This window comes from Eleutherodactylus coqui, chromosome 3, assembly GCF_035609145.1.
Source record: "Eleutherodactylus coqui strain aEleCoq1 chromosome 3, aEleCoq1.hap1, whole genome shotgun sequence".
Classification (NCBI taxonomy): domain Eukaryota; kingdom Metazoa; phylum Chordata; class Amphibia; order Anura; family Eleutherodactylidae; genus Eleutherodactylus; species Eleutherodactylus coqui.
Genome location: NC_089839.1, coordinates 188,211,120 through 188,236,440, shown reverse-complemented (window position 1 = coordinate 188,236,440; position 25,321 = coordinate 188,211,120). Strand labels below are relative to the sequence as shown.

At 44.1% G+C, this 25,321-nt stretch overlaps 1 protein-coding gene across 1 annotated transcript in view; it reads left to right on the top strand.

Annotated features, from left to right (window-relative positions):
• The first annotated feature begins 4,757 nt into the window (after positions 1-4,757).
• LRIG1 (leucine rich repeats and immunoglobulin like domains 1) overlaps positions 4,758-25,321 on the top strand; it is a 96,858-nt gene continuing 76,294 nt past the window's right edge. The window contains exon 1 of the mRNA XM_066596659.1: positions 4,758-5,238. Within this exon, the coding sequence (XP_066452756.1) occupies positions 5,054-5,238 (185 nt within the window). The 5' untranslated portion in view covers positions 4,758-5,053. The remainder of the gene's footprint in view (positions 5,239-25,321) is intronic.

Here is a 25,321-nt window from a genome sequence, read left to right as displayed (position 1 = left end):
CCCCACAAAAGTGACAGGTTGTCTTGAGGAGTTAAACCCCCAGAGGTTACAGGTTGATGAGTGGATATTTCCCTAGCCCACCTGTGTACAACCCAACTCCCAGAGTGTCCTTCACAACAAAGACCACACTGTCAGACTTCAGAGAGCTGGCCCTCCATCAGAAAGTCTGTTCCCTTTGAAATAAGGAGATTGGTTCAATGCATGACAGCTTCCAAATGACCTGAAAACCCTTGAGGGGAGGATGCAGCCTCTGGTCTGCGTGTTGCGTGCAGCTGGACAGCGGACTGTGCACAATTGTCCTAGTGTCCCGGCCCTCGTGTGCGTTACCAGCAGATGTGCACCACAATCTTATACCGTCCTCATGTAAAACCGTTACCGCTGTAGAGAAGATTATGCATGCGAGCCTCCACAACAGGATGTGCGAATGTAGATGATAACATCAAAGTTACTGGCAATGAAATTAAAGTTTGAAACACTCCATGCACCTCTGAGAAACTTTGCAAAAACTTCTTAATTGTACTGTTTTTTTGGACTAGTTTTGAGTTATTCCATTCCATAAAAAATGGGAAGGGGGTAATTGTGTTTGAACCCCACCCCCTCTCGCCAGGGGGAGCCTGAAAGCGCTGTTTGTTCCCCTCCACCGACCAGAGCCACAGCCAGGGAGGTGAGTTGTAGAACAGGCACTGCGGGAGTCATGTTGGAGCCACCAGGCGGTGTCTCTTTGGCTGAGGCTGAAGAGAGAGGGTCACTGCTATGAAGATCAGCCCCATGATAGGGGAATAGTGAGGGTTTAGCCCCTCTGCGGGAGTTTCGGGCTCCGCAGATGCAGCAGAGCGGGGTAAATGGGCCGCATTATGGGTAGTTTCCCCATGCTGAGGAGTTGCCCACCAAGAAAGAGAGAGATAACGAACATCAAAGGGCCCTGACATCTCTGGGGGCCACAGGATGGTTCGAAGGATGCCAAGGTCTATGAAATTACGTTCATGGGTCCCATCGCCATGGCCGTGGCATCTTCAATCAGTTGACTGGTGGAGGTACAGGGATTTGGACCCCCACCATCCTGATATTGATAACCAATAAGATAAGTCATCTGATTACTGTACAACACCTTTTTATTATGACCCTGAAGCTAATAAGCAGGGAGATACTTCATTATGTGAAGCTAATAAGCAGGGAGATACTTACCCCTCCACAGCCATCGGGATCCAGCACTGCAGCTTGCTGCGGTCCTGGTGTTTGTTGTGACAGATGATGTCACAGGAAATTACATGACTGCTATAATGAAAGGCTGCAGCGTCACGTTCTTGTACTCCCGGCATCTCAGCGCTCAGGATGTGAGTGCCGATGCCAGGAGAACAAGCAGTAACGCTCCAATTGGCTGCAGGGGTTATCTTATTTCCTATGACATCATCTGTCACAGGAATCACCGGGACTGCAGCGAGCCGTGGAGGAGTAAGTATAGCTTTGTTTATTATTTTCACAGAGGGGGTCAAATTGAAAAAGGGGTTTGGACAACCCCTTTAAGTTACGGAAAACCTCTTTAGGCCAGTTTCACACGAGCTTATTACAGGCGCATTGATGTGCCCATAATAACCATGAGTATCCCGGCCTAACTGTGTGTCGATTGATCATAGGGATCTATATGTTGTTGTTCTAGACAATTTAATACAAAGAGCAGTAAAGAAGCATCCATCAACAGATACAGTAGATGTGAGTACAAGCGTTACTTCAACAATACTTACATTTTGATGCAAATGAAAAGTGGGTGGTGTGGAAAGGGCATTTAGCAATGGGTGGCAGTAGTCCAGCTGGGAAACAATGAGGTGATGGGAAGAACAGTAGTTTGCTGAAAGGAAAGAGGAGAAATCACATGAGGGTCTCGAGTCTTTCGTGAAGAGACTGTGTAACATGATTATGCATGAACTATATGGGCTGTTCAGCCATGGCGTAAATGCAGCACAACTGCCTGCGGAACAAAATGCAGTATCAACGGTAGCAGCATAATACATGGCATTTTACTTCGCACACACTGGAAATGCTGAAGAATTTCTGCAGCAGAGCTTTCTGCGAAAATCTCCCTATTATGCAGAAATTGTCTGCAATTAATCTGCAGCGTTTTTTGGGGGTTTTTTTTGAAACAATGCGAATTCTTAATCCGTGACGTGTCTATTTCTGCTGCAAAATTCAACCATTGAGGTCTGAGTGAACAGAACCTTTTACACGTGCCACAACATACATATTACTTTACGGGCAAAAGATGATTTAAAATCTGCAGCGTTTTTCCCGCACGTGGATCCGCACCCCATAGGGATGCATTGACCACCCGCGGGTAGATAAATACCCGCGGATGGTCAATAAAAGTGAATTAAAAAAAAAATGGAGCATGAAAAAAATGGGTCTCCCGCGGGGATGGCTCCCGCAGCCTTCTATTGAGGCCTATGGAAGCCCTCCGGATCCACGGGAGACCTAAAATCAGAATATACTCACCTGCTCCGGATCTTCCCTTCTTCGCGGCTTGATCTTCTTTCCGGCGCGGACGGATCTTTTTTCTTCGGGCCGGCGCATGCCTTCTTGTCTGAGAAGCCCCATTGAAATGAATAGAGGCTTAGTAGAACGTTTTTAGCGGGCGTTACAATCGCCCGCTAAACGCTGTGAAAAAACACCTGTGTGAGAGAGGCCTTAGTACATTCAATTGGTGCGTCTTAGTATGCCACGTGCAAATGAACATGCCATGCGGGCACAAAAAATGCAGTGCAATACCCTGATGCACGTGCAAAAAAGCATTGTTCATTCCACAAAAATCTTGCTCACGGGCACGCGCAAATATATGCTTGCAGACGGCCCAGACGGTTTTACCCATGAAATTGTGATCCTACGGCGCTTGTTGCATGCGTGTTGGAGGTTCGGCAAGTGTTTTCCATTGGTTTCAATGGGTAACATCACAACAACGTGTTTGACTGTGTTTGGCGTGCGATGTGTTTGACTGTCCCACTGAAAACAATGGGCGATGCCTTCTGAGGGACGCGAAAAATTAGGACATGCGGCAATTTTTTTACCTCAGCACCGCTGTCATGTGTGTGACTCCAAGTTCATATTTGAGCGCGTTTTGTGTGTCTCGCATCAGACACAACGCGCACGAGATTCATGCTCATGTGAATGTAGCCTAAGAGCGCATTCACACAGACAAGAAAAGCGTTGCGGGAGGCAGAAAACTCGCATGACAATACGACCCTTTATTTGCATTGGGTGTATTTACAAGGGGAACTTTTCTCTGGCAACAATGTGTGTACTGTGCGGCGCGAGAATGGCGGGTGCGACTCGGTGATGCTCGTATGACGCCATAATTGGCTGAACATATCACAGTTGCCCATAGCAACCAATCAGATTACAGCTTCTACTTTTTGAAAGCCTTTATGGTAAAATAAAGCAGCCATCTCACTGGCTGTAATGTGGAGTTGCCCCTAGCAACCAAACGAATCACTGCTTTCATCTTATATCTAAAACACAATCTGTTTTGTTTGTGTCGCATAGAAATCACAGTTCTGGTCCGATTTGAGTTGAATTTTGCATGAGCGTTCTTCAGCACCAGGGGACAAATTAAAAATCGAAAACTCATCGACTTCCCTATCATTTTTGTTGCCAATAGCAACCAATCACAGCGCAGATTTCATTTCTTATACTGTTGAGGTAAAATGAAAGATGCGCTGTGATTGGTTGCTATTTCTCATACTGCTGAGGTAAAGTGAAAGCTGTGCTGTGATTGGTTGCTATTTCTCATACCACTGAGGTAAAGTGAAAGCTACACTGTGATTGGTTGCTATCTCTTATACTACTGAGGGAAAATGAAAGCTGCGTTGTGATTGGTTACTATTTCTTATACCGCTGAGGTAAAATGAAAGCTGCGCTGTGATTGGTTGCTATTTCTTATACCGCTGAGGTAAAATGAAAGCTGCGCTGTGATTGGTTGCTATTTCTTATACCGCTGAGGTAAAATGAAAGCTGCGCTGTGATTGGTTGCTATTTCTTATACCCCTGAGGTAAAATGAAAGCTGTGCTGTGATTGGTTGCTATTTTTTATACTGCTGAGGGAAAATGAAAGCTGCTCTGTGATTGGTTACTATTTCTTATACTGCTGAGGTAAAATGAAAGCTGTGCTGTGATTGATTGCTATATTTTATATTGCTGAGATAAAATGAAAGCTGCGCTGTGATTGGTTGCTATGAGCAACGCAGATTTTATTTTGGACAGCTTTAATAACAGTGCGGTGCTCGGCTCATGTTTGTGGCCACTTTGTATATTCCAGGACTGCTAGTCATAAGATCGCTGTACAACACATGGGTATATCACCTAGTTTCCCATAAAGCTGTAATCTGATTGGTTGCTATAGGCAACTCCACCACATGTCCACCAATTAGATTACTGCTTCAATTTCCAAGCCGCCTCAGAGAACTAGAAAGCTTGAATCTGATAGGTTGCTGCTGGCAACTAGTCTCCCACAAGCTTTGATCAAGCGCCCTCATATGTTCTCAAATTTGTCCAGCAGCCGGTCTCCCCGCACACTCCGCCCCGCAGCCAACAATATCAAAAGTTGCGAAGTTACAAGTGTAGGAAAAGAACGAGGGTGCGAAGGGGGGATATCTCTGACCAATCAGAAGCCTCGACACAGCCGCCAATGACTTACTGCGTGTGAGAACCAATCAGAGCGCGGGTTACTGGGAGAATTCAAGCCAGGCAGTCCAGGCGAGGGAAGAGAGCAGAGCTGTCTGCAGGGGGATGTACAGCGGGAGTGAGAGTCTGCGCTGCTGCCCGGGATCCGCGGTGTCCCCTGCCAGTGACCGGCTGCTGCACACGTCTGCACGGGATCTCTAAGGATCGGGACCTTCAGTATTGCACCTAGGAGCCCCCTTTTACAAGGAGGAGACCCGGCAGCTGATGATCACCCCCTTTTCTGCTGCTCCCCCGGGCATGGAAGGATCAGTGATCGCCCCAGTGTAACCAGCAGCTCATTAGCAGCAATCATTGTGTAATTAGCAGCTCCAGTACGGATTATAAAATGCAGCCCAGGGCAGGAAGACGTCTTCTCCGGGATCTCAGCCTCCTTCTTCTCCTCTTGGGATGTTGCCTGGCTTCCAGGACCCCCTGCCCCACCAGGTGCACCTGCACTGGGGATATGGTGGACTGCAGCAACCTGGGGCTCACACAGGTGCCAAGTGACCTGCCAGCATGGGCAACCCATCTGTAAGTTCTGCCAGCTTCCTCCATGTGGGCACATGTTGGGTATCCCTGTCATATTGTCTCTAGATTGTGAAATTCCTTTAAAAGGGATTTGACAAGCGCTGGATTATCAAATGTTCTGGATTATCAAATGTCATACAGTATATTATATAGACAGGAGGAAGGCGCTGACCATTTAATAATAATCTAATAATCAGTTGTGGTTTTGTAAAATTATTTCCTTTTTTTTCCTTGCTTTTTAAAAAAAATTCTTTTCAGTGCTGGATTAGCAGAATTGAATCTTGCTGTGCATTTATATGCATGTGATTTGTGCATTATCATGTGTTCTATACTTTCACTAACTGCATTTAAACTAGCAATCTCCAACTTGATGGGATTTGTGAAACTACAACTCCCAGCATGCCCTGATGGCCACAGGCATGTTGGCAGTTGTGTTTTTTGCAACAGCTGAGAGTTGTAGTTTTTGCAATACTTGGGTGTTGTAGTCTTTGCAACAGCCGGGGATCCACAGGTCTGAAGTCACTGGTTTGTGTTCTTTCACTACTTGCATCTTTACTTGTAATCTCCAACCTGTGGCTTGTTGTAAAACTACAACTCCCAGCATGTGCGGGCACCACGGGCTTGTTAGCAGTTGTAGCTTTGCAACTGCTGCGGATCAATACTTTGAGATGGAGCTTTAAAACAGCAGGGGCATCTTCACTGGGAGTTGTAGTTTTTGCATTAGTCGGGGGATCCTCACTGGGAGTTGTAGTTTTTGCATTAGTCGGGGGATCCTCACTGGGAGTTGTAGTTTTTGCATTAGTCGGGGGATCCTCACTGGGAGTTGTAGTTTTTGCATTAGTCGGGGGATCCATGCTTTGAGATTTAGCTTTTCAGTGACTGGGGGATTACGCTGGGAGCTGTAGTTCTTGCAACAGCCGGGGATCTATGCCTTGAGATGTAACTTTGCAACAGCCAGGGGATCTACGATGAGATTTGTAGTTTTTGCAATAGCTGAGGGATCCAAGCCAGGAGCTGTAGTTTTATGGCAGCTGAGGATTCATGCTTTCAGCTGTAGTTCTTGCAACAGCCGGGGACCCATGCTGGCAGTTGTAGTTTTGCAACACCTGGGGATTAATGCTTTTGAGATGCATCTGTACAACTGCAGCGGAACCCACACTGGGAGTTGTAGTTTTTGCAACAGCTGGAGGATCCTTGCTGGGAGTTGTAGTTTTTTAAGTAGCTGGGGCACGCATGCCGGGAGTTGTAGTTTTGCAGCAGCTGAGGATTCATGCTTTCAGTTGTAGTTCTTGCAACAGCCGGGGGACCCACGATGGCAGTTGTAGTCTTGCAACAGCTGGGGATCTATGCTTTGAGATATAGCCTTGCAGCAGCCAGGGTATCCACACTGGGAGTTGTAGTTTTTTGTAATAGCTGGGAGTGGTAGTTTAGCAACAGCTGGGGGATCGGCGCTGGGAATTATGGGTTTTGCAACAGCCGGCGATCTACAGGTCGGAGAGCGCAGGTTTACGTGTCCTAGTAAACAAATATCCCTGTGAAGTAATTCCACGTCTCATCGCCATAGCTGTGATTTACATCGGCAGTATACAGATGGGGAGGGGGGTACCCTAATGTATACATCGTTGTAATATTCCCATTATTACTCCTGCGCCAGGTGTGTGCAACAGTGGGAGATCTGCCAAAGCAATCCTTTGTGTACTTGTAAAATATCACTATAATATAATCCATGTTTTCAGGTTGGATTTTATATTCTTAAACACGTGATGCAAATTAGGGCCCAACAACTTACAGCTAATATGATTTTATGGCTGCAGCCTGCGTAGTCACTTAATAACGTGTAAGGGCTTCTGTTACGGTGGCTGAAGAGTCTGGCTTTGGGCTACTATGTTCTTAGTATTGGAGCCGACAGGTTTTACATTTATAATCGGACACTTTGTTACGTGGCCCTATGAAAGGTAGCGGAATGTATCTGTGTACAAGACTGAAAGTTCCCAAAGTTTAGCAACTTTTTGCCTTTTTTTTTTTTTTTTAACTGCAAACATTAAGTTCTGCCTAAAAATTTCCTATTGTAGGGATCGTCTTGCCTACTAAATAGACGTGATGTCAGTGATAGTTAATACCCGGTTTCCCTGAAAATAAGACCTACCCCCAAAATAAGACCTAGCATGATTTTTCAGGATTTTTGAGGATGCAGAATGATTTTACAGGCTTTTTGAGTATGCTTGAAATATAGGCCCTGCTCCAAAATTAATCCCTAGTTAGTTATTAAAAAAGGCAATTTAAATAGTGTTCAGGCAGCTATACATGTAAAAAAGTGAAATCTTTTGGAGCAAAAATTAATATGACACTGTCTTATTTTCGGGGAAACGGGGTATATAGCCCTGTGGGATAAGTAGCACATAAAAGTAAAATAAAGAAGTAATTTTAAACACATGTAAATATGTTTATTCTTGTTTTCCAAAATATTGAATTTCTTCTTGCTGTATCACCACAAGCGTATAATAACACATCCGTATTCTGCACATGTTTACAAATTACATTACATCAGTATTTCAACACTATTTCATCTGTTTTTGCCAGTTTTCTAGTGGGCAAATACTGTTACATATTTACCCAATAGAAAAGCAGAGCGGTACGGAAAAAACAGGTCATGCTGAGTTTCTAAAAATGGCGAGGTGCATAGATAAATAGGTTTACATTTGCTCTGTATTATGGACCTTATCTTGGTGGTCGTTCAATTGGTTTGTCCTAATTATTAGTTGTGTTTTATTTGTAGCATTAGGTGAGACAAGCCCCTCCGGGGATCTACTGTAATCCAGTAGGTGGGAAGTGTCTCCCTCCTGCAGGCAGCGTCCGGTAGTGCAGCATGATGAGGTCTGGAGTAGTAGATTGCAAAGTTTTCAAAAACGCATTGGATTGTGCAATTGTTGTATTTGGATTCCTAATATTTGTTGCAGTGGAAAGGTTGAGGTCCCAGAACTGGAAAGCGCTGTCAGGATTTTTTATTTTAATCTGGAGGTAAAAAGTTTTTAGGTTTTCAAGCTTATTTCAAAAATGTATGTTTGCCTTCAAAATCTGGTTTTGCTGTTGATTTGGTTCATTCAACTCGAGTACAAATTTGTGTGTGTGTTTTTTTTTTTTTGTTTTTTTTTTACGGACTACACACGGACGAAAAAGGCCACTAGTGTGTCGGAGGCTTAAGGGCTCAGTTACAAGGGTGTGTGCTGTCTCAGTCCTTGATATACGGAGCATTTTCACGGAGCAAAACTGTTTTTGCTATTGTTTTTGCGTGCGTGTCGATTGCGCTTTTTCACATGTGCACCCCCCCCCCCCAAAAAAAAAAAACGGCAAGAAGTTTATTGATTTTATGCATAAATCCGCAGTGAATATGTATGATTAATGCGTATTCATGTGTTCCCATTGACCTTAATGGCTTCCTTCAGTCTATAGTGTGGCCCAAAATAGGACTTGTTGCAAATTTTCCCCATCTGTGAGAAACGTATATCTGAATCACCCCAGTAAAAATCAATGGAGTTTCAGCTATTTGTATTATGCGCTTAATATGGCTGTCTGACTGAGCCCTTCGGGTGTATTCACGCGGATGAGAACAATATTGAGTGAGACGCTCAGACCGACATCGCGCTTATAAATAGGAAAAATAAAAATCGCATCATGCAGATTTGTATTTTTTTGCTCCTTTACAAAAGAACGTGTAATATTGCCCAAAAAGTAGAACTTGCTGCAATTTTTCATTCTGCAGAATCTCACATGTAAATGCACTTATTACACGTAACACGCTTTATTTCTACGCCAATTTTGTGTTCCACAACTCGCACGATGCAATCTACCGTGTGAATACGGCCTCGGGATGTAACGCTTACGTAAAAGCCCTACTATCTATTGTGCAGTGGGATTGCCATGGAGTATAAAAATGATCACTTCTCGGAAGTGACCACGGCGAACGCTTTAGACCGCGGCGCAGAAAGTATGTCTGTTGCAAAGTCATATATAGGAAAACCTAGTGCTTTTAAGATTCTAGAAGGTTGTCACCACGATTGGGGTCCCCCCCCCCCCCCCCCTGTCTGCGCTGTGTTAAACATATGTTGAACCGTTGTACTTGCGTCCGCTTTGATCATTCCTTGCGATAAACGAGTAAATTAACAGGTGGAAATCCTAAAGCGGGGGGCCTGCATGGTGTAACGTCGATGCACTGCAATACCTTGGAGAGGCACAACCCGCTGACTGTCCTGCAGGAAGCTGTAGTAGATGATTGACCGGCGAGTACAGTAGATGCGGAAGTCGTACAGTTCGGAGGGTCGTGAACTACTCTTTATTCTTGGCCAGGAGTTTCACTATTCTAACTTTTCCAAGCAGTCGTCTGACTCATGCGGCCACGGGATCCAAAATGGGTTATTATTACGTTTTAAAGGGCATTTCCCCCTAATATCGACTATTAGATTACTCATTGGGTTGTCTGCTTATGTCACATTAATAATTCTGCTGAGTGACAACCAATATGGCCGCCGGATGATGTATCTATATAACGCCACTAGTCTTGCCATCCAAGTAACGGAAACATTGAGTAAACTAGACAGACTTCTAAGACTGTGGGGTCTGTTGATAAGAAGGGTCCAGCACAGTGTCTAGGCCCGATCACATGGGCATATTTTTTATATTTTTTCGGACTCATGGACCCTTTAAAGTAAATTGGTATATTTAGACGTGTGTGGTTTGTTTTTTATGTGGATCAATGTTGCGCATTAAAAAACAAACGCATTATTTCCTATTGTGGTCCATACTCACGGACCAAAATCTCTTATACGAGTGTTTGGGAACATTCAAGAACATGGATGTTATGTGTGGGCTTCTTTTTTTTTTTTAAGCATCTTGCAGAAAAAAGACATCAGTTGGGTTTTTTTTTTTGCGTGGAAAAAAATATATGCAGAGGACACAGAAAAAAAAAGTGCAAGAAAAGCGCATGCAGCACGCAGTGAAGTCGGTCCGTTAAAATTGCGTAAGCCCTTGTGAATGAGCCTTGAGGGACCTTTCACACAGGATGAAATAAGCAGCGCACTGCGAGCAGTAGTAAATGCCATACCAAAATACAGTTAGACTCGCGGATTTTGGTGTGGAGTTCCGCAGCTGCGGATTTGGCGGCGTCCTCCTGCGTAATTCCATCTGAAAGGTCCCTTCTAGGTGGTACTTCTTGCATCTCCATTGGAGCATCTATCGCAGTGACATTTGAGGGACAAAATAGTACTTTTAATTTTTTTTTTTTTTCTGTTAAAACGACGGACACCTTAGCGGAATCCAACAGACCACCCGTCGGTATCCATAGTGTGATTGATCCGCGCAGCTTGGTTTGTGGTGGTAATGGAAACCACAGCGCAGATGTGAACAGACACTTGTATTGGGCACAGAAAAGTTTAGTCAGGTGTGAATGACCCGTAATCGGAATCCTCTAGCTTCCTACCATGGAGAATCCCTCGCCATTTACTGGACTCCCAAATGGATGAGGTTCTGTTTAGTCCGCAGTGAATCCTCAATCTGACTTTTTTTCTTGTTTTTTATTGGCTTCTTGTGGTTTCCTTATTCTAGCTGTGATGTTACTTGCGGGGAAGCCCTCTATTATCCCATCCGTACTGTAATTACATGGCTTAGTGGTCTTCTTTTTTTTTTTTTAAAGCAGGCATCCGTTCACCACAGTGCCGACAATTGGCTGAAAATAGTTCCTGAGGGGCTTCTCCATCTGATACATCCTAAAAACTTTTTCGACAGGTCAATCTAATAAGGGCTCGTTCACATCAGCATCGGAGGATTCGTTCCACTAGAAAGCAGGACAAGATTGCGCTACTTCATCCTGTAGATTTGGACCAAATGCCAGACTGCTGGACAGAAATCAAACGGACCCCCGTTATAGTCAACGGGGGGCCTTCGGTTCTGTCATAAGACTGAACCATTCGCGCAGGAATACGAAGCAGGAATACGGAATCCCCTAACGCTGATGTGAATGAGCCCTAAGTATTTTTTTGTATTTATTACATATCCATTAATATCGTCTGAAATACGTGCAGCAATTTTTTTTTTTATTCGGTTTAACAATAATGTAAAAATTGGACTCTAAAATATGTAATTCGGGGGCTGTTCTGGTGTTTTACATTTTCACCTGCGATTTCCCTTGTGGTTTTTGGCGAGGGCCAGACTAAAATATTTTTTTTACGCAATTTCTTGTTTTGTTTTTTCTTTTCCAGCTATAAATACATTTATTTCCCTTGGCTCTTAGTGAATTTAATTTCCCTGGATACTTCTCTGTATAGGACTGTTAGGCAAGGGTAATGTATGACAGCGGGATACATGTTAGCAGAAGTCGTATAATTACACTGTACTGCAGGGAATTATCAAGGGGCTGTAGGATGGTGGAGCGGGGACTCCTGTCTGAATAGGGGAGACCGTGTAACTGGAAAACCTTCTATGGGTTATGTTAGTTTGGGTGCAGTTTGCCTCCAAGACCAGAGGGGAGCTGTTGTGCACCTGCTGATACTGTCATTTCCTCTTAAGTTCATGATGATGGAAAATTGCAATAAGGGTATGTGCGCACGTTGTGGAGTAAATCCACATGAGGCATTTGGTGCGGAATTCACGAATTCCGATTAATAGAATCCACTGTGAAAATCCATTTTTGCAGCGGAGCGCGCTGTGGATATGAATTTCTGCATCGTGACTATTTTTTTCACTGTAAGTGAATGCAGTTTCTTGGCCCGATTATCGTTCTTGCCCATGCGAATATAGCATAAGGGGTATATTCACTTAGCGGACTTCACCATGGAGAAATGTTTTTTTTTTTTTTTGTTTTTTTTTTATCTTTGGCGCAGATCAGCATGCGGAATTTCAAAGCAGAAACTAAAAAGAAGTGACATGTCACTTCTTGATGTGGAAACGCGATTTCTAAGTGTCCATTAAAAGAACTGTTTAGAGGCGGAATTCACATAGAATTTTTCAATGGGCGTGGAGACAAGGGGCTTCCAGACTGATTCCGAGCTGCTTATCCCCTTTTATTGCTCATAGATAGGACATTGTTAGCAGATCTCATAGGATTTGCCTTGCTGAATTTCTGTAGCCAATATATCCAAAGACCTATAACAAGTTGACCATTAGATGAGTTTCCAGGTATCGGTGCACTTATCCACTGAGCCTAGTGATATTATTCAATTCAGAACTCTGATGCCAGAATTTTAGGTTTTTCCTCTCTATCTGGCTGCAGGTAGAATATGCCTTCCTGTATTCCAGAGTGCTGCCGGCTTGTGGTTGTCCCCACGTGTATTTTATTGATGTGTAGTATTGGCACAGTGATAAGGGATAGCCAAATCCGTCTTTTATGACAGTTCCCATAAACTACTATTGACATTTGGAATTAGTTTGTATTTTTTTGCTTTACAGGTTTGCTTGTGTATAAGTGATTTTTGTGCACATCTGTCCATCCTCAGAAGTGAGAGAAGACGGAGATTGTATTCCATCTAACCCTCCATGTTTGCAATGGATCTGTTTACTATAACCACTTGTAGGTAGCATTATTGATACAGTTGGATGTTGTGGATCAGGACATGGTGAAGATGGGAAAGCTGGGCGGCAAAAAGTCTAAATACCGCCTGAAAATCTGGTTCAAGACATGCAGATTTTTCAGCATTCTGGTGCTTTTAGGTCGAACAATAATAGTTAAAAAAAAAACAAAAAAAACTTTAACTGTCGCGGTTGGAGGTCTTTTTGAATGGTTTCCGAAAACTTCAGTTTTTATAACTTATTCGGAGAATTAGTCTTCCAAAAAAAAAAGTTTGACCTTTTCTTTCAAAAAAGCTTCCTGAGCGCTCAGAAGATGACAAATGTTCCCATCTCTTTCCAGTGTGTAAATATGTAATGCGTTTAACAACGAGGGACGTCAGCTTAGTTGCCATTAAGGTCTCGTCCGCCGCAGCTGCCGCTGCAGAAGTGCTTGTCGTAATAACGATGCTCTGTGGAAAAATGACAGCAGCGCAGTGTGAAGTGTGAAAATAAGGATTATTTGCTTCAGGGCCTACTAAAAAATTAATTATAGCCCTTCCCCTGGTGACCTTGTCTAAATGTAGGTTCCTGGCACTGGGAGGTGAGGGCAGGACTTGAACTGTCATTTGTGAACTAAAAAAAGTCCAAACTAGTTCAAGGATATAGTGGGGGGGGAGTAAAATTTTTTTTTTAATTTTTAGAAAAATAGTTTTAGTTGGAAAAGTAAAAAAATAACTCCAGTGAGGCTCAAACCTATTTATGATTTTTATTCTGAATTGCCTTTTAGTCAAAATGTTGCTGTCTGTATAATAAACCACCTAGGTGTCTCCACACCTAATGAGACACGACGCCCCCTCCTGATGAGCGGTTATGAAGCACATCTCTCTCTGGAGGACCTGCCCTTTCTTGTGTTATACACAGAACTCATAGATATGAATGGGCACTGTGTAATACTTAACTTGACCTGTGGAGGTGCTGCAGAGAAACAGAACCCTTTTCTGCCGGGTTCCACACAGAAAACTGTTAATCTCTGAGGAACACTTTATTGATCTCCTAACTTTGTCCATAGACCTGCAAGTCTATATTGTAACAACCCCTAATCACCATAAAACCCCTGCTACAACGTGTTACACATGACCTAAGTTGCTATATGTGAGACTTACATCCGTATGTATTAGAAGTGACTCCTGACGGTGGGATAATTAGGCATGCAGCACGTCGGCATACTGGATACAGATGGGCTTCTATCGGCCATTTATATGCTGGGCTGGTCAGGCTTAACGTTCGTCTTTTGTCCACCACATGTGAATTCCACTTGTCAAAATACTCTTCAGCTCGGGTGATGAAGCATTTGCTTTTAGGCAAAGGGGATTTGAGGCCTCAGCTGCTCCAGGGAATGGGCAGGAGGCTGTCCTACCACGAAGTCTTTCATCTAATGTTTCTCATATGTGACCTGCCCATTGTCTAACATAGTGGGGGACGTGCACAAAAAGTATGTCGGCCATCAGCCACTTCTTGGTGAAAATTGAGCCTTTTTTTTTTTTTTTTTTTTTTAAGGGGTGTGCCATATTGACTGAAGTTTCCATACTTGGGTTGTATATGAGTCCACTTAGTACCCCAGATTAATGTTCTATACAGTTTTCGGTGGGTGCATGGCACTATAGAGTATATGCCGCCAACATTTATGACTTTGTTAAAGTGACCCTTCTCTGGAATGGGAGGGAGTAATCTTCCCTGTTTTCTGTATGTGTCGCATATCCTCCGGTATCCGGTGCTCCTATTCGATCTTCCAGGATGGTTACAGTGCTACTACTTCTACTCTGTGCATCGGCATTGGCCCAGCGCTGCTTGTGTGAGTAGCACTCTCTAAGACACTGCTGTGATTGGACTACCGATGGACGGTGTGCATTGGGTAGTTGAAGTGCTACGGTCAATGAAGGGCCTTGCGAATTGAGGGAGCACCAGCACAAAAGGAGGACGACACATTACTGTATCCCTTCAGTCCTGGGACAAATTTTGTCCCGGGGCTGGAGGATTATTTTAAATATTAACATTAAGGACTAGTTTTATTTCTTAGTCTTCTGAAGTGTAAGAATGGCAGGTCAAAAGTTTTTAGATTAGTGTGGGTCCAGGTGTTGAGACCACCGCTGATCGTTCAATTGAAGGCGCTGCAGTACTCGGCCCCTTCAGCTGTCTTCACTGCCTGTCGACGACTCCTCACCACTTAAGACGGACACGTAGCTGTCTATAGAAGCCTTTGTATCCATCTTTAGCTGCTGAAAGGAGCCAACAGCGATCTGCAGGCTCTTGGCACCTGGACCTCCACTGATCAAAACTTTTGACATCTCAAAAGTTTTTAAAAAGTGCAGTTACTCTCTAAGGGTAAGGCTGGGTTCACACAGGGCGGATTTGCCGCGGCAAATCCGCCCGCGGCCGCTAATCTTGGGATTAGCCAGCCATGTGGACGAGATTTCTCAGAAATCTCGTCCACACGGGACGGCCAATCCGCTGCGGTAAGTCAGCCACGGTTTCAGAATATGCAGCATGTCTATTTATCTTTTCTTTCCGCCGCGGCCGCGCTCTCCTCTATCTTAAGGCTGGCTTACACAGGCCGATGATCGCTCAAAGGACAGTTTGGCCGCCTGCAGACGGCCTGTTGGATCCGGCTGCGAGAATTCTCTCAGCGGGAGCCGACCCGCGCCCCTGCATGGACTAGCGCGTACTCGCCTGCTTCCGCCGCTCCAGCTGTTTGATGCGCAGGCCGGAGCCAGCAGCCGGGGAGTGAGATTTCTGTGCCGGGCTCTGCAAGCCTCGCACAGGAATAGAGCATGCCGCGATTTGTTTTCTGCGCGTTTTTTCACGCAGACAAATCGCGGTCATCTGCCTAGGATTGCGTTTGCTAACACAATCCTATGGCAGCTTCCATGGGCGGAAATTCTGTGGGAAATCCTGCTGCAGAATTTCCGCCTGTGTGCAGGGGGCCTAAGAGATCATTTTGCATAAACTATTAAGTAGCTACTCAGCTACTTAATAGCAATTAAGTGTGCAAATGAAGCCTTAGCTGAATACAGTAAATGGCCTGAGGTGATTATCTGTGCTCAGATCCTATCAGCACTCCCAGTGGAAAAACTGCTGATAAGGCTGAAGGACGATTTTTAGCTTGGACTGAATTTAACGATCAGCTAGCAGTGCCCGAAAAACGCAAGATGGCCGCACATTTACACACACTGATTGCCGATTTAGTGTTTTTTGTTTTTTTTTAAGTGATCACCGGCTGGTGTAAATGGGCCTTTAGTCGTCAAAAATTCTCTCAGAAAATGAACGTATGCGACCAAATGTGCGAGTACTACAAATCAACGAAGGAAATCTTAACTGGAGTGCAACAGAAAAGGTCCTGATAATTCCATCCCATAATGGTATTTTCTCCAACTGCTGGAAGGACTGAAGCAGATGTGACTGCAGAACCCATAGATTAGTATTGGTTTTTGTTCTTGCCTCTCCCACTGTCACTCTGCACAATCTCCAGACTTGAGAAGATCTGTCTATCTTATCTTCAGTTCTACTCTTGTCTCAAGTGGAAACAATTTGTGCACCGATAAGAAGCTACTGAATGACCTTTCAGTCTTCCTTGATGATAATTGTTGTCCAGCAGGGCCGGGATGTGAAGGGTTGAACTCTTTTATTGCTTCAGTTAAAATGCCCTAAATGCATCCAGGAATTTCTTGCTGGAGATTCACTTTTTAGAGCTTCTGTGGACGGTCATCCTTTTTGTCCGCCTCCTAAAGTCTACAGCAGTTTGCCAGCTTTCCTGATCAGATCGGGGGTGGTGGTGGTGGTGGTGGTGGGGGGGTGGGGTGGGGGGGGGGGGGTGCGCAACTAATTGCAGAAACTTTGGATGTGGCAGATTTGTTGAAAAAATTTCTGGATGTAAAAATCTGTTCTCTTCTCCTAAATGAGGTGGTTTCTGCAGCATGCACATGGATGCGAAAAACCATTCAGATGATTGTCATAGACACATCTGCCGTGTGTGAGCAAACCCTAAAGGCCCCCGAAAGCATTACAATTAGTTGTCCGAACGTTGGAGCTTGACGACTCTTCTAAAGTCTACGGAGGCCGCTGGACTGACAGCTGATTAACTATTGGTGACCTGTCCTGAGGTTTGGTCCTCAATAACCCTCCCCCCCAAAAAAGCCCTTTTAGTACTGTTCTGAACTGGGGATTGGGCCACTTAGCAGATAAAGGTGCCACAAGGAAAAAATGTTCTGCATTAAAGGAGCACATTTGCTTAAACTGATAGGTCCTTTTACACGGGCTGGGGAGCTCCCGATTTTCGTTGTCATCAGCTCGTTCCGTTGGGCCATCACCAGCTTCAGCAGTCTATTTAGATCGCACAATTCTCAATATTTAAATGGCGTGGCAAGCGCCCGAGACTTCAATTTTTATGCCTGAAACTGAATAATAAGCGAGAACCTCATGATTCTCCGTTATCCTTCAGTTTTGTTCATTTGAACGATTTTCTGAATGATGATCGGTCCGTCTAAATGAAGCAATACACTAGTGCTCATTGTAGGCTTAGGAGTCCAGTGGGTGGTCCGTCCCTGTAGGACTGCATACAGAGATGACTGTGGAACCGCCCACTGGACACCCAAGTCTGAAGGGAATAGAAGCTTAAATTACAAATCGGCAAAGGCTGGAAGAGGCGGACCACCCATCGGACAGTCTGGGGCTCATTAGCATATGGCGCTGGAGAAACTTTACATATGAGATATCTTTGCATAGGAGACACTTGGGCAAATGATTAAGGCAGCGCTGGGTTCTTTATGACAAGCCTACATGAAGTACATTGGGTTACTAGGTCAAACCGAGGTGGCAGACGCCTTCAAAGCGTATTACGTTTTTTCTCTTGAAGGGACTCTTGAGTACAATTTCTGGTACTTTGCTGCCGGAGTGAGGCAATCGCTGCGCCCTCATTAGTCCTGTAAGTTTGGCGTATAATATTATGCAATCCTCCTATCCGGCTTGTATGATGCATTAAGAAGTGTTTGTATTGTTTACACGTGAGCACCTGGAGTGCGAGGCGAAACCTCTTCACGCGGACTCTGCGCCAGGTGCTCCGCTTTAAACATTACAGACCGCAGGGATGGCGGCGGTTTATTATTTTCTGTTTGTGGGAAGCGCAGAGTTTTTCTTCTATGGATTTACGACTTTTTTTGTGTGTGTAAGTCGAGTCGCTTTTTGTAATGTCCCATAACCACAACTGCTGCGAATCTAAATCTGCACGTCGTCTTCTCAGGGTATTAATGTCCAGTGTTTACTCTGCTCGGAGAGGGATAAGCTGCTTTTACAAACGCCAAACAAAAGTGCGGATCGCGTTCGCTAATAGGTGATCTTTGTAGTAACATTTATAGTATTAACCCCGTCTGTCTGGAGGGAGGCCCTTTTTTTTTTTTTTATGTGGACATCAGCACTATCACCCAGCTTTCCCAGACTCCTGAATGTTGGTCCTTCTTAAATGCACAATGAAGCAGATTTACTATTTGGAAGCCCTTATGGGAGGTGAATAGTTAGCTGAAATAGAACGACTATTCAGGGACTGTTTGTTGGGTTATTTAATTTTTTTGGAGGTGGGAGCAGAATTGGTCCATAATGTGATTGTCTTGGGGTCCGTTTAGACCTGCCGATTTTAATTTTTTTATTTTTATTTTTTTTTCCTTCTCATTTGGACAAGCAAATGATGTCAGAGTTCGCTCGTGCCTCCTACTTATACAGGCAGATACATCATTGGCGCGTTAAAGCGAGAAATCGTTCAGTAGCGTACACTTACACAGTGACTATGAACCACCGGTATTTAAAACGAACGCGCCAACGATGGCGTTTATTCAGGCATTAAAATAACGAAAAGCGAACAACTTATCGTTTGTTCGTTGGCTGCGCTTGCCCTGAACGATTATCATTCATTTTTCGCTCGTCAGAACAATAATCGATCCGTATGTAAGGGCAAGGAGTCTCTGGACGACCCCCATTGCTTGTCTGTTACCCGCTCACTAGTTTAGGGAGTCCGTTTTGCAGCAGTCATCTTATAAATACCCTTTTTTTTATTCATTTATATTTTTAATTTTGAAGTGTAAATCTTTATTGATTAACGACGATGGAATTTTAGTTTTATCTAATTTTTTATTTTTTATTTATTTATTTTTTTTAATGTCCTTCTAACCTTACCGAGTCCCCTTTTGGTGGGGGGTGAGATGTATCGCCAAGTGTTTCTCATTGTTTTCAATGTGTAGACCTCTCATCGCACTCACATTTACCTAGCACGCCAGGCGATGCTTTGCCAGCACCATTGAAAACCATATGCGATGGCACGCCCGAAGATGGGACATGCCACGACTTGTGTATGACCCCATTCCAACGCACAAATCCCGCGCGGAATTCTCCACGGTATACAGATATCTCTCCCACCCCGATAACAGACTTGCGTACCTAGTTGTAATTGAGAGCTGGGTGGGAGGCAAAAGTGGACTTTCCGATTTTTGGTCCTTTTTAATAACCCAAGTTCTCACTAAGAAATGGCTATGTAAACTTTTTCTAAAAAGGTGAAGAACTAGTGGCGGTTAGCGAGGCATGAGGTGCGCGATGCCTCAGTAATGTTACCGCGCCTATTCAGTAACGGACCGCTTATGAATATGTTTTAGATGAAGGATCCCAGTCGAGTAGTTCTGGTTCTTAAACATTTGTGTCCCCCGGGGGCCCCAGCCAGTGAGAATCCTTAGAGGTCTCTTTGCTTTCTGAATTCAGTTTACACCCGGGGTGCAGCTTCTAGATTAGTGAATCGCCACACAATTTCATGCTCGGAGGGTCTCGGCAGGGGGCATGGAGTGGGCTTGACTTTCTATTGAGACCCTCATTTGATGTGAAGAAACCCCTTGCCATGCATTGATGTCAATTCAGACTTGACATGTCAGAGATGATTCAATTTACATATCTATACAGATGAATGAGCGGCCACCAATGTGACCAATCTATTCACGGCTGATTTGTAGTTGCGGGAGGAAGAGTTGAGCTTTATATGAGGGCCTGCTATTGCAGAGAGTAAAGATTGTGTAGATAATGGGACCATCTCTTCCCCCCCCCCCCCCCCCCCCCCCCCCCCCCCCCCATGGGCGCATGTGCGTCGGGGAATAGGGTGTACACTGCTAAACTTTTCTATATGGACTGATGTCCATAGAAAGTTTTTTTTTTTTTTAATTTTTGGGATGATGCACCGCTAGCACACCGATGGGAAAAGGGGGGGGGGGGGGGGGGGGGGGGAGGAGGACATGTGAACGAAAAATTGCATATGCCTTTGTGAATGAGCCAGAAATCCTGGTGGTGACTTGACTACATAATTGGGCATGGATATGATATTTTCAAGTAAAATGCTCTATTTTCGTCGATTGCTGGCGGAATCCACAGCTGAATCCTAAACGATCAGCATGAGAACACGGCCGAAGAACACCTCACCCCATTTTACAGCACAAAAGTAAGTGTGCGTCTGTAAAAGTGGTGACCACTAGAGATGAGCGAGCGTACTCGGATAAGCACTACTCGCTCGAGTAATTGGCTTTATCCGAGTATCGCTGTGCTCGGGGCTAAAGATTCGGGTGCCGCTGCGGCTGACAGGTGAGTCGCAGGGGAGAGCGGGGAGGAGAGAGGGAGAGAAAGATCTCCCCTCCGTTCCTCCCCGCTCTCCCCTGCAGCTCCCCGCTCCGTGCCGGCACCCGAATCTTTAGCCCCGAGCACAGCGATACTCGGATAAAGCACATTACTCGAGCAAGTAGTGCTTATCCGAGTACGCTCGCTCATCTCTAGTGACCACCCATCAGAAATTGCTACCTGGGTCGGCAGTAATGAATGTCTCCCCCTTCATTATCCCTCATTGTGAAACGGCTCCTGAACATCCAGCAGTTGCTCAGGGAAACCTATTTTCCCATCCTTCATCTTACAGGGCAGGTTAGAAAATGATTGCAACCAGTTCTATCATGCGAAGGGCAACTTCTCTACTTCCTGTGTGTGAATCAACCAAGGAGTAGGTTTTCGGTGCATGCTGAGGGTTATAGTTGTGCTACTTCTGGAGATCGTTAGTTGGAAATCATTGGATTAGATGGAAGGACCTCTACTCTTCCTTAGTCAGCCCTCATCTGGAATACTGTGTCCAGTTCTGGGCACCCCACTTTAAAAAATACATAGACAAACTGGATCCAGTTCAGAGAAGAGTTACCAAGATGGTGAGCGGTCTGCAAATCATGTCCTATGAGGAACAGTTAAAAGATCTAGGAATGTTTAGGTTGCAGAAGAGAAGTCTGAGAGGAGACTTAATAGCTGTCTACAAATATCTGAAGGTCTGTCACAGTGCAGAGGGATCAGCCCTATTCTCATTTGTACAAGGAAAGACTGGAAGCAATGGGATGAAACTGAAAGGGAGGAGACACAGATTAGATATTAGACAGTGAGGGTGATCAATGAGTGGAACAGGTTACCACAGGAGGTGGTGAGTTCTTAAAAGGAAGTGTTCAAACAGAGGCTGGACAGATATTTTCCTAGGATGATTTAGTGAATCCTGCACTGAGCAGGGGGTTGGACCCGATGACCCTGGAGGTCCCTTCCAACTCTACCAGTCTGATTCTATATTCATATGGGGTAGCCTTTTATGACTATGTGGCTTTTGTATCTATATGGGATGGTTATCTCCAACACTCCCTCTAGAAACTTGTGGAATCCTCGGAATAGCCCCCAACCTCCCAAACATTGGCACTTGATTAGTTGCTTTTGTATCTTGTACCGTATTGGCCAATGATTGTTTTGTTCAATAGGTTTTAATTGATTTTTCCATTGACATCATGCACACAACATATCGTAATATCAATGACCTCATTAGACGTTATCAAGTAGGCTCTACTAACTAGTATGAGCCCCAGTTGGAAACGTTATGTTCATAACCAATAACATAAGTCACGCTTATAGGGAAAGAATGGGTCAGGGAAAAGAAGGAAGAGGGAAATCCAGGTAATGACTCCTTAGCCAATGACTTTTAATTTTATTACTTTTTTTTTTTTTCTTTTGAACATTTTATTTTCCTTTTTACTTTGTAACTTTTTTTTTTCCTCCCAAAAATGAAAGTTTGCCTTGAACTTCTCATAAATCCCCCTCTAACTGTCAAAGGAGATTTACAGAAAATTGCTCCCTAGTCGTTAACCTAACTCGTAACCCCTTGACACAGGACCATTTGTAGCACAGTTTGACCTTTCCACCAGTCCTTGTCCGCCAGCTTCCTGTGAAATTCTTTATCATTTTTCACTGCTAAGAATTGGGAGGAAAAGTCCTTAAACTGGAACCGCCGCCTGCATAGTTTAACTTTTTGAAACTTTTCTTTTTTTTTTTCTGCAATGTTTGGTGGAAAGGGACTTCAAAGTATCGGATGTGTTGGTGCCAGACGCCTCGTAGTTATTGTTAGAGGAATTTGGAATATAATTGAAAACAATCCATGATGTGTATTTGAGATCAGGCCCAGCGCTGGCTCGGTAGGGAGGTAGTACGGAAAGCCTGTCTTGCTTAAGGCCTGATGTCTACGAGTTGGTCATGAGAGATGAGTCATCTGTGAATTTTGTGCATCTGGTAAAAGTTTGCATATCTGGAAAAAGCATTTTTTTTTTTTTTTTTTTTTTAAAGATGCAGAGGAATGAGCGAGAACAGGAGAAGCGATCTCTCTGGAGAAAGCAAGAAACGACTTTTACAAAACGGGCCTTCCGTTATTTAGTATCCAGTCGTGATTGTTTTTAGTACCTTTTTGAAAATGCTCAAATATAAGCGATCGCTTCCATTTTATTTTATTGTTATAGCACAGTATTCATTGGACTGATTGGCCCCAGTATCTGTGTTGGCATCCAGTCATTTTACTATAACTTAGTTTTCCTAGTTCTAGTAGAAATGAGTTGGAAAGGCCGGCCAGCTTATAGCACAAACTAATACTGAGATAAGAACTTCCGCTGGCAAACTTGAAGCTACAGGATCCTGATGCAAAGATTTGCGAGGGCCACTCAAGCTTTAGAGATGTGAGCAAACTTGAACTTTCCATCTAACATGTTATATACTATGATGCTGCAAACCTTTTTTAAAGGGGTTGTCCGAGATCAGTTTTTGGTATTTCTCTATGGATCACTGCTCACTTTTGCCATAAAACAAAACAAAAAATAGGTATATACTCTCCTCCCCCTGCTGTCTTTCGGTCCTACCTCTGTTTACGGGCTGCAGTCCCGCTCAGCAGACTCATGTCCTGTAAATGAGCTGGGGCAGCCTTTAAACATGATGTCACGGGGTAAACAGGAGGAGCCGCTTGGGACACAGCAGTGCCAGGGAGAGGGGAGTATATGGCCATTTGTTTTTTTTATGGCAGGGAAAGCTGTAACTTTTTTTTTTTTTTTTTTTCCTCCCCTAGAAAATATCAGGAAACCTCTTTTTAACTTGATATTTCACATCATATAACATTGAAAATGTCAAGTTAAAGTTTGCTTCATCTGTATGTGCCTTTATAGTACTGGGGTCCTTTTGCGACTACAATGTCTGCACCTCTGTACCAATATAGGGGAATTGTTAGATAAGGAACAACATTTATCGTAACGCCCTATATCTTGTTTTTCTCGTAAAATGCATCGCATTTAAAAAACAAAAAAAATGCAGGTTTAGGAATGCAGTATTTGTCCAACATGATACCCGCCCATGTAAACATGGCCTTTCATTTAGGTTTTCATTATTTTGGGTGGACAAATAGCACTGTAGCCTGCGCTATTTGCTCTAGTAAAATAACGGAAACAGACTGCCATTGTTTATTTTGAAAAACGAATTGAAAGAAACGGGATGGAAAAAAAACTAAACTAAAACGGAAATCTATAATTTTTGTTTTTCTGCTCCAAAAATGGAGCAGAAAGACCCAATTATACGTAAACAGCCCAATGAAGGTATGAATGGGCGATGCAGAAGGGGGTTTTCGAAAATACAATCTCCATGTATTGGAACAATTTCAGATGGGGAAAAATGAACATGCTGCGGATTCTCAAATCCACAACTTGCTCATCATGTTGCGGAAATAGCGCAGATTTTCCCTATGGCTTCCCCACCCCTCCCCATAAGACTGGAATCCACATGTAAATCCAATGCAAAATCCCCATCAACTACAACGAGATCCACGGTGTAAAATGGATTCCATCCAGTGATGGCAGCTAGATTTGGCAAAGTATTGCAACGAAATCGGTAGAGTCGCTTGCCCACCATCTTATCTGCCAGATTCCGGCCACCTTCACATAACGGTAGTCTTCTTGGGGTATTTAACATCACACCTCACAATTATTGTAAAGTAAATATCCTTCATCCACCTACAAAACATGTTAGCCCTCTCCTGGGCCCGGGAGAACAGATATTTTGTGGCAAGTGTTTACGCAGCTGTAATTTGCCTATTAACAGTGGTGAGCCTGTGACTACGCTCGCTGTTGTCCGCTCCATGGGAAAACCTGGCTCTTTTATATATGCAGAGTAAACAAACAGTCAGTAAAACCACAAGCTGCTGGCTCCGGCCTCGTTGGGAGTACGTGAGCCTCTAGTGACGGGACTCGGCTCCCCTGAAAATCATCACATCCAAAAATATTACATTTTAGTTTTTTTTTTTTTTTTTTTTTTGTTTTTCTCGCACGTTTTGTTTGCGTTCTGATGAGAGCCACCGCACAGATGTTTGTCAATTTCAATAAAGTTTTAAAGACTTTGACGGCTTGCTCCCTTCAAAGCCGCTCAATAAGTGACACGTGTTTGACGTTACCAAAAACATTTGTTTTACATATTTATAGCGCCTTATTACCAATGCTTTTGCTATCTTTACCGTGTCCTATTTATAAATGGCAGCCGGTCTCAATTTATAGCAGGACGTTGTATATTACAGAGCTGCCCTCCTAACTCCTGGAGGTTTACTATACGGTTATTGTAGTGCCGTACATCGGAGATTAGTAGCCATTAGGGATTTGTAAACCGCGGTGTTACTATAGAGCGGTGGTTTATCTCATTCAGCGCCTGTAGAAGGCGTACAATGTTGAAGGATGCAGAATATATACTGCAAGACTCCTTAAAAGGACTGGGCCGTATTAGGGTTTTTAAATTTTTTAATTTTTTTATTTCAACCACTAGGAACTCTAGCGATCCTGAAATTTTTGCGCCCCAAATCCTCCATGAGAATGGAGCGGTGGTGCACACGTGTGACAACACTCTATTCACTCTTATGGGATGGAGCAAGAGCAATACACTCGACAATCTTCTTCCATCCCACAGAAGTCCACGGAGCGGTGGTCGCGCATTCGCATCCGCAGAAGTCCACGGAGCGGTGGTCGCGCATCCGCAGAAGTCCATGGAGCGGTGGTCGCGCATTCGCATCCGCAGAAGTCCATGGAGCGGTGGTCACGCATTCACATCCGCAGAAGTCCATGGAGCGGTGGTCACGCATTCACATCCACAGAAGTCCATGGAGCGGTGGTCG